The sequence below is a fragment of the Dendrobium catenatum genome, unplaced genomic scaffold (assembly GCF_001605985.2).
Source record: "Dendrobium catenatum unplaced genomic scaffold, ASM160598v2 fragScaff_scaffold_716, whole genome shotgun sequence".
Lineage (NCBI taxonomy): Eukaryota > Viridiplantae > Streptophyta > Magnoliopsida > Asparagales > Orchidaceae > Dendrobium > Dendrobium catenatum.
Window position 1 is genome coordinate 18588788 of NW_021319178.1, and position 10444 is coordinate 18599231.

Below are 10444 nucleotides of genomic sequence, written 5' to 3' on the forward strand. Positions count from 1 at the left end.
TAGAATAGTCGCCACTGTGTTTTTTGTGGATTTTTAGAAAGCATGCTCTCAGTTAAAACCTCCCTACCTGAATTACTTTTTTTACGGTTGCTTAATAACTCAATTGAGCAATTGTGACATGACTATGAAACCTCAGTCTATATAGAAAAAATTTCCATGTTATTTGTTTTCCGTCAAAATTTCTTATCCATCTTTGCGGATGAGGAAATTCCATTCCCATGTTATGCTTTTATTTATTAGGAAAACTTGGAAATTTTCTGTTAAACTGGATGCATCTGCAACAGTACTGTTGGTAGTTGGAAAGTATCTCTATCGACTGATGCAATATGAATTATAGCTCATCCTTATGCTGTCACCCATGCTTAACAATTAAGCCTCAATTCATACTTATAGTTTGGATTTCTTCCCTTTCCCTTATTGTCATTAGGCATCAGCATCTGAAACAATCTTCTTATCTTATTTTTATTGCCATGATGCATTGAACTACTTGTTGCTTACATATCCAATTTTCAAAATTTCGCCCGGAATAAGTTACTCAGTCTTTCTTATTTATTGGATGAACTTCAGATTGCTGCGCTGGAAAATGCTAGAAAGAATACTATTGGAAGGATAGTATGGGTTCAGAAACAGTACCGTGGTCTGCGGGCTCTTCGCCGCTTCCAAGAGCTTAAGCAAGCAGCGATCATACTTCAATCATGTAAGGCATATGCATCATAACTATGACACATTTCTATTGACTAAAAAAATATTCCTGAAGTATTTGCTACTTTATTAACTACAATGAAGTTTGTTACTTTATTAACCATTAGTATATTTATTGATATTACATATTTAACCTCTTACTTAATTTTACTATGATGATACATGAGCTTGTATGGGATAGTTTAAAAAAAAAACTCTTTCTAAGAACTTGCTGACAAATAAGAAAATCATAATGGTAAGTTTTGAGCTTTTGATTTGTCTCACAACCTGGCAATAATTCGTAAAGCCTGTTGAAAAGAAAATTGTTAACCTTTTGAAAGAAATCAATCAAATATATAAGAGGCATGATATTATGGCAAGATATGTTTCACATAATATATGATCTAGACTCCATAAAAGAGTGATTTTTCTATTGACAGCATGTTGAAGCACAGCAATTTTTTTTTAATTCTTGAAATTTCGATGTAAGTTTACCACATTAATCTAGATAATTCATAACAGTAACTATAAAATTGCCTCAAAATAATATTTATTGTAAATTCCATGATTACATAATTCAAACAGATTTTAAGTTTCCAAAACTACAGATGGACATACGTTTACATCCGTTTTAAACTTTTTTTGGATTTCAGAAGTTTTAAAGCATTTCTCTCTCCATCACTTTCTCTCTCCTCCTTTTTCTTGTTTAACATATGTTGCTAGGTTTCTTTATTTCTTCGCTACCTCCTCTCATGATGACCCATCTTGTATGCAATGGGTGAGAGAGCTCATCTTGTATGGCTGGATATTGTACTTACTAAAGTTTTGTAATCTATTTACATTTCACAATACTACCTTTAGAGCGTTTCTTGATATATCATTATTTTTGCTCAGTCATCCGTGGTTATTTGGCAAGAAAGAAATTTTGTTATCTCAAAAGCAATGGAAGGGAAAAGCTTTATCATGAAAAAATCAATGGGAAGATTCACAAAATTCTTCATGAAAGAAAGGTAATTTCCTCTTTTTCAAATTATGAAAGGGTCCTGCCGTTTATATTTGAATGAAAAGTTACATTTTTCTTCATGTACCTAGAAGTACCATAGAATTGTTTATTTTGATCAGATATTTATCGTGTAGACCCATCAAAACACAGTTTCAAAATTATCTGTATGTTGTAGCGCTCATGTTCAACCTAGAATTACAAGATTAAGTGTCAATTTTTTCAGGATTCTTATGAGAAGAATGCTCAGGTGCACGCTTCAGCTTTAGCAGAGCTTCAGAGGCGAGTTCTGCAAGCAGAGGCATTGCTGAGCCAAAAAGAGGATGAGTGTGCTGCTTTGCGAGAGAAACTTCAAGTATCTGATATCAGATGGTTTGAGAATGATGTAAAGATGAAATTCAAGGAGGAGATATTGCAGAAACAAATAACTTCGTTGCAAGTAAGTTCTGATTGCTTTTTAGTTTTCATTATCAATGAAGACATAATAACTGCAGGAAGATTATGAAAATTCTTGTAAAACAGTGCCTGAGAAAATGCTTGCCTTCTTTTTGAGTCATGGCAGGTCCTGGTCGATTTACTAGGCTATGCAAATAGGAAAAACTTGCTTCTGTATTGGGTTTTGTCTCTGTTCTTCAGGGAAACATGGTGATATAAATTGATAGACTAATCGTTATGGGCACAATTGGTGCATCTTCTGATATGCCAGTTTAGGTTGAACCGGCCCAGCCGGCCCAAGGGCCGGTTCAACAAGTCTACAGGAGGCGGAATCAGTCCACCTTCCTTGGCTTGGCCCGCCCATAGGGGGGGCCCCACTTGTCCAATGGATTTAAAATTTAAAAGGAGGGGGCGGCTAGGGCTTAGGAGGGAAATTAGATTAGGAAAGCTTTTGTATTAAAGATGATGAAAGAGATTTGGGGAGAATGGGAGATTATGTTTTGATTGATTGGAATTATGGTTTCTTGGCGATTTGGGCTGTAGACTCTCTTGTCTAGAGATTTGGGAGAGACGATCCTCCTGTCGAATTGAAGATCTTTTGTATCTTTGCTTTGTTCATGTTTCTCTTTGTTTTCTATAAGATTTGTCATCGTTTGATTGTTCTCCCACCACGATTTCTTCGTTTTCTCGTTATTTTTTCCGATTATTGTTAGGTTTGCTTGCGAACTCAAGTATTTCCTATCATCTTCCAATGTGGTTCAATGTCTCTGTTTAATCTTTTTTTAACTTTATTCTCTTGGAGATGGATCAAATTACTTCATTGAATCTTTGTTTCATATCTCATCCTCTATGCTTCTTCCCTGCTTTCGAGAAACGCAAGAGTCTATGGCAGAATTCATTCATTTTGCAGCAAACCAGATGCATATTTGTTCTTCCTAATCTGCTTTGCGACTTTCAACTCCTCCTGCCCTACACTTGTTCTAATAACTAGATGAAAATTTCTCTATTCTAGTGTTGCTCATGCAGTAATCGGAGGCTTATGTACTGTAGATAGTCTAGACTGGTTTGTGATTTCCTTAGATCTGACAGTTGTTGCAAGATTTCCTTAGATCTGACAGTTGTTGCAATACATTATACTAAGGCTTCGTTTGGGACGGCTTTTTTTTTACTTCTTAAAGCAATTTTCTAGTACAAAAAAATTAATTTATTTACTAAAAAGCTATTTTAAATAGTTAAAAAGCCGTCCCAAACGAAGCCTCAAACGAAGCCTAAGCAAAGTGATTTATTGATGATGATGATTCCTTGATGGATGTGACAATTTTCATGCAGTTGAGCTTAGCAGCATCTAAGACAAGCCAACCTTGTGGAAGGCCAGTCTTATCACCAGTTCATCATAATCATCACAATTATGACTCAGAAGATGGTATTTCTACCAGGATGCATACACCAGACGCCACCCCACCGAGGCAATTTCCTGTGGCAGCTTCTGCACCTGCAAGAGATTATGAGTGCAGAAATGACAAAGTTGGGCTTCTTGCAATAGAGTTAGAGCAGAGAATGCATGTTTTTGAGAATGAAGCTCGACTCATTGGCCAACTTAACCCAGAAGAAGAGTTCCGAAGGCTGAAGGTTAGGTTCAATGCATGGAAGAAGTATTTCAAGGCCCAATTAAGGGAAACTAAGGCGGTTCTCCGCAAGTCTGGGCTGTTTGAAGGGGTTAAAAAACAAAAAAGATGGTGGATCAAGAGGGCTATAAAAATTTAGGTACTTACTAATGAGTACTTCTTGTTCATAGCTATCTTGATTGGCATTGAAGCGTCAAGCGATGTGCGGACATCGAACACAGAGATTCATCCGGATTTCTCTCTGTCTATAATAAAAGCTCAGTCAAAGTGCAACAGTAACTACGCTTTATTGTAGACAGAGAGAAATTCGGATGTATCTCTCTGTCAGGTGACCGGACCTAATAATTTTCCCATATATGGACACACGAGCAACTACTACATCTATGAACTGGGAGTTAAGAAGCTTGCTGACCGCATAACCTTTGATGCTGGTGCATCTGCCCCTGGAGCTGTGAACAAGTGAAGAATAGGGAACAGAGTAACAGACTTGTCTTTTAGTTTATTGATTTTTTTTTCTTTTTGGTTGGGGGAAGTAGAGCTGCAGGTTTTTTAGCTAAGGTTTTATTTGGGACGGCTTTCTTATTGCTTTTTAAAGCAGCTTTCTAGTACAAAAATTTTAATAGTTGTACTAAAAAGTTGTTTTAAGAAACAATAAAAAAGTTGTCTCAAACGAAACCTAAATGTATATAAAGAATTGTAGATATCTTCCAAAAGTGGGAGATAAATTGCAGGATTAGTATTCCTTATGAGTCTGTATGTTGATTGTATCATAATCAAAGAAATGAGATTCTGTAACCGAAGACAAAATGTACAGGTGTTTTACATGTTAAATTATTACCATTCCCGATTGATTTAGATGTGCTATGAAGAGGTGAAGAATAGGCGTCTTTAAGTTTATTGAGTTATTCAAATGTTCAGTTTCTTCTTTTTGTTGGGGAAAGGGAGCTGCAATGTAGTTTTTTACCGAAATGTATATGAAGAATTGTATGTTTCTCCTAGGGATGTCAATTTTTGACACGACCCGAATCCGACCCGGAAAAATCCGGGTTCGGGTCAACCCGAATTCGAATCGGGTCGGGTTCGGGTTGAACAAATCAACCCGTTTTAAAAATTGGGTCGGGTTCGGGTTGACCCAGCAACCCGAAATTGACCTGAAAGTGACACGAAAACTCATATTTGACTTGAAAATCCGAGATCGACCCGTTTTTGACCCGAAAATTGAATATTGACCCCGATTTTGACCCGAAAATTAGCAATTTTAGATCAAATTCGGATCATTCGTGTCGGGTCGGGTTCGGGTCAGGAAACCTGACCCGTTTTTAAAAACGGGTCGGGTTCGGGTTGACCCGAACAGTGCCGGGTCAGTTTCATGTTCGACCCGAACCCGACCCGCTGACCCGAATTGACACCCCTAGTTTCTTCCAGAAGTGGGAGATATATGCCAAAGTTAACATCACTTGAAATTTGTAGGCCAAGTTTTGTGATTTTCTTATTGTTTTTTAAAATAGTTTTTTTAGTATAATAGAAAGCTGCTTTAAGGTTTCGTTTGGGACGATTTTTTTATTACTTCTTGAAGCAGTTTTCTAGTACAAAAATTGTAGGATTTTGGGATGGCTTTTCTAGTTCCATCCTCTTGGTTTTAAGGTTTCGTTTGGGATGATTTTTCTACTAATTTTTGTACTAAAAAATTACTTCAAAAATCAATAAAAAGCCGTCACAAACGAAGTCTAAGTGATAAGAAAGCCGTCCCAAAAGAAGCCTATATGAAAATCAAAGAAATGAGATTTTGTGACCGAAGAAAATGTATAGTATGGGTGTTTGACAAGATAAAATTACACCCATACTCTACAGATTCAAAAATGGCTACTTAAAGCCCAATACGTTATTGCTAGTTTTAAAAATAGCATTATAGAAAAATTAAATTTTTAAAGTTGATGTAAAAAGTAAATTTTTAGCATAATTTTTTCTTTCAAACAACGAAAAAATAACGGCCAAATAAAATTATGATTATGATCTTAAAAGCAAAACATTAAGAAAACTATTCCAAATAAAATCTCAATCAGCCCATTAGCAAAACACGCAAAATCTAAATTAATTTTATAGAGACTCAGATTTAAACTATAAAAATTAAAAATCGCCTAACTGTTCTTCATTTTTGTGCACTTCTATACATTTTAATGTTTTCAGAGCTCATTATTTGCGCCATACAGGTTCAATATAAAAGAATCTTTCGCACTATTAGCGGAACTGGATTTTCAATATCTAAGTAAGGAAGAGAATATGTATGGGTGTCAATATTTGACTCGACCCGAAAATCCGATCTGAACCCGATCAGAAAATTTCGGGTTCGGGTCATCCCGAACCCGAACTAGTGGTCGGGTTCGGGTTGACCCGGAAACCCGAAATCAACTCGGTTTGACCCGTTTTTAATTAATTTAGAAGGGTTTTAAAGGATTTTTATGAGATAAGTATATGATATTTCAAAAAATTATAAATATTATTGCCCAAATTAAATTAATCTTAATTTATTTTAAATTAATTGAAGTAAATCTTACCTTAATTTGATTTAGATTTAAATAAATTGAATTAAATAAAAAAATTAATAAAACATACCCGAATCGGGTCTGGTTCGGGTTCGGAAAACCGATCCGTTTGCAAAAACGGGCCGGGTTGAATAGTGTCGGGTCAATTTCGAGTTGGACCCAATTCCGACCCGTGACCCGATTTTGACAGCCCTAAGAATATGCATAGCGTCATCTTAAATCTCTCCTTTCTCAACAAAGCCGTCATATATCGTGCTCCCCAAGCCCTTCCTCCTCCAACTAAACCCTAAACCAAGTTGTATAATCTTGATTAAATTGACGCAGTACCATATTATAACAATGCTCCTAAAATGCTTATTTGAGACAAATTTGATTTCGTTTGGCACAGCTTTTTAATTGCTTTTAAAGAAATTTTTTAGTACAATTTTTGTCTAAAATTTTTTTTACCAAAAATTTAGTTTATGAAAGTTGTCCCAAAAGAGATGATCTAGAAATTTTTTTACTCCAAGAACTAAAGCAAATTCTCAAACATTCTTAAAAATTGTTATGACATCCAAAGATGTCATACACCATGTTGTTTTGACAGTAAAAAGGTGGTTTTATGACAATTGCATCTCATTTAATATCATAAACTCTAGTTTTGCATAAACGACAATTGATGTTATAATTGCAATTATACATGGTTACAAATTATCATCATACTATAAATTGAAAGTTAATCTTCTAAAAGATTGTAAAGAGGAATAAAAGTTATTAATTGATTCATATAGAAAATCATGGATATAAATATGTTGCACATTCATGACTGATGGTTGGACATATAAAATGAATAGAACCTTGATTAATTTTCTTCTTTACTGTCCAAGGGGTATAACTTTCTTGAAATTTGTGGATGCTTCTAATATTATAAAGGATACCACGACTGTGTTCATTATTTTGTAAAGTTGCGGAGTGGGCAGGATCACCAAATATTATGCAACTAGTATCTAATTATAATGCAACAAACTATAAGAAAGCACGGGAACTACTACATGAAAAATTTGGTAATATTTTGATCTCCAAGTTTTGCTCATTGCTTAAATCTTATTCTAAAAGATATTGAAAATATGTCTCATATTTAGGATCTTACAAAAATAGCATCAAAAGTTATAATTTTTGTTTACAACCATATTTTTATTTTAAGTTAATTAAGAAAAAGGGTTGGTTGGAAGAAAATTATTAGGACTGTAGCTACTAGATTCGCTACAACATTTATCATTTTGAAAAGCTTATATGATCATAAGCTTGACTTGTAGGCTTTTATAACAAGCAAAGTTTACTTTTATTCAAATATATCTAAAACAGTAAAAAGAAAAGAAGTATCATCCATTAACTTCAAAATTATCTGGGCTTTTAATTTGGTTATTGTTAATTATTGATTCTAATAAAAAACCATCTCTAGGGTTTATATATAATGGTGTGTATAGAGAAAGGAGAGCTATTAAATTCATGTTCAGAAATATCAAAAGAATGTACAAACCTTATACAAATATTATAAATAGAAGATGAGATAGCCAGTTAAGACAAGACATACACTATGCAGCCTATTTTCTTAATCTCCATTTTCAATATGATAAAGAAAATTTTTGCCACAAACCTAAAGTTATACAAGATTTAATTGAGCTGATTGAAAATAAAGAAATATGTCCTAAACCATCAACAACAATGAAGAAGGTTAGGTTTTTTCTTAACAATTTAGAAAGCTTTAACAAACCAATCGCATTAACGATGGCCAAAGAAATGCAAACTGATAAGTGAAATAATAATTTTAGTATGCACTTCTTCTTTTATGCATATCAATCATCTATTAACTAACTAATTCTTAATTGCTTATGGATAAATGATGGAAGATATTTTAATCAAGTGCATCAAATTTGTAAAAATTGACTATTAGCATTCTTAGTCAAACATCTTCAGTTTCTAGATGTAAATTAAAGAAATTGGAATGTACTTGAGCAAATTCATACGAAGAGTCGAAATTATCCAGAGCATCAAAGGCTCAATGATCACGTATTTGTTTGATAAAACCTCAATTTGAGACATAGATATGATTGTATGACTTTTAATTATATTTAAATGTTTATGTATACAAAGATGCATAATTTTTTAATAATGGTTCATATAAATTTGTGGACAAAGATGCATAATTTTTTAATAATGGTTCATATAAATTTTGTGGATTTAAAACTAAACAAAGAAAGTATAATCCTTTGGATTGTATAATTATAAAGATGGTGGATTTTTTGTTGCTTGATGAAGAGTCAGTTTTGGAGAATTTAGCTTGATGAAGAGCCAATTTTGGAGAATTTAGAGACAGACATTTATGCAGAAGATATCACTTTAATTATTTAAAAAGTAAATATTAGTTATACTAGAGAACCTTAAAGTAAGTTCTCAATTTGATTAAGTTATAACATCTGAAAGAGATGTTCAATATAGATATAATATTTTATATTTCTATTATGCAGATGTTGATGTCTTTGATAATGTTAGAGATTGACCATAAAATACTTGGAAGTGATGATATTGATACATTTGGATGGGAGGTTTTGATGAATGAGAATTTAGGGAGTCAACTTTAATGCTTCAAATCTAGGAGATGGCTTCTAGATTTATTAATTTGTATATTTAAGTTTGAAGTTTGAATTGATATGAAATTATATACAATTAAGTAAGACTATTCAAACACTTTATATCTCCTTTATTTTAAAAAGATTTTTTTTAATTATTTGTGTATATTTTTTAATTCATAATTTTGTGTTCTATTTAATCTTTTATCATATAATATATAATGATAGCATCATTATTATGTTAATTTTATGTTTTTTTAAAATAAAATTAGTATTTATTATGTCTTATAACATCTCCTTGTTCTAGTTTAATATTAGGTCTGATTTTTATAACCTTGGTCGGAGGGATCTCCACAGGTGATGTTGGTCGGATGGACCATAATCGGCGAGCGATGGTGGTCCAAGGAATTGTAGTTGGTGGGCAACGGTGGTCGGGAGGACCATAGTTGGCAGGCAACGGTGGATAGAAGGATCGTATTCAATGGGTAAAAATTGTTAGAGTTGTCAAAGGGATCATAGTCGATGGGCGACGGAGGAGGAGTCATAGTCGGTGGGCGATGGGGGTCAAAGGGATCGTAGTCAGTAGGTGACGACAGGTGGAGGGATCGTAATTGGTAGGCAAAGGTGGTTGGAGGGTCTATAATTGGAACTTTTATTTGGTCCAGTCACCTGACGTAGCTCTACGTTTGGACGTTAGTAAAATAGTGCCACATGTTCTCACTATTTACCACGCGGCCCAACAACCCTGACCCGGAACGGAAACGGGATTGCTATGTTCGCGTGTTGCTACGTATTGCTCGGTATTTGCTTGGTATTGGTCGATTTTGCTCGGCAATAACGAGAAATACCATTCTGTGAAGACCAATACCAAGCAATACCGACTTTTTCTCGGTATTGCTCGGTATTTCTCGATATTACTCGGTATTGGTCTTCACAAAATGGTATTTCTCATTATTGCCGAGCAATACCTAGCAATACCGAGCAATACCTAGCAATACCTAGAACAATACCGAGCAATACGCGAACATAATAATCCCAGGTCAGGTTGTCGGGCCGCGCGATATTGAGTAAGACCACGTGGCGACATGTTATTGGCGTCCGAACGTAGAGCTACGTCAGGTCACCTGACCTAATAATTGTTCCTATAATTGGCGGGCTAAGGAGGTTGGTGGTCCAACGATGGAAGCCTACCTGATAGAGGTACGACGACGTTCAACAAATGGGAGGTAGCTTGGTGGAGGTTTGGCGGCCAGGTGGTGGTCCAAAGATGATCGGGCAGAAGTTTGATGGCAGTCAACTGCTGGGAACTGGTTTGAAGATGGTCAAGTGAAAGTCATGTGGTTGTTGTTGACCGGGTGGTGGTTCAGTGGTTGTTGGTGGTTGGGATGTGGTTTGATGACGGTCAACGGAGGTCATTGGTGGTGGTGCCTCGGCGGAGCTCTTGAAGCTTCAAGGCACTTTCCAATCTCAAACCAAAGGTCCAAGCCCCTAGGCCCTCTCTTTCATTTGGAAGGTGAGGGTCTATTTATATATTTTTGAGATAGACATGCC

At 35.0% G+C, this 10444-nt stretch overlaps 1 protein-coding gene across 1 annotated transcript in view; it reads left to right on the forward strand.

Annotated features, from left to right (window-relative positions):
• LOC110106995 (myosin-2-like) overlaps positions 1–4596 on the forward strand; it is a 32888-nt gene extending 28292 nt beyond the window's left edge. The window contains exons 20-23 of the mRNA XM_020837115.2: positions 568–697; positions 1576–1691; positions 1908–2120; positions 3446–4596. Coding sequence (XP_020692774.1) covers positions 568–697; positions 1576–1691; positions 1908–2120; positions 3446–3880 — 894 coding nt within the window. The 3' untranslated portion in view covers positions 3881–4596. The remainder of the gene's footprint in view (positions 1–567; positions 698–1575; positions 1692–1907; positions 2121–3445) is intronic.
• Positions 4597–10444: the final 5848 nt, after the last annotated feature.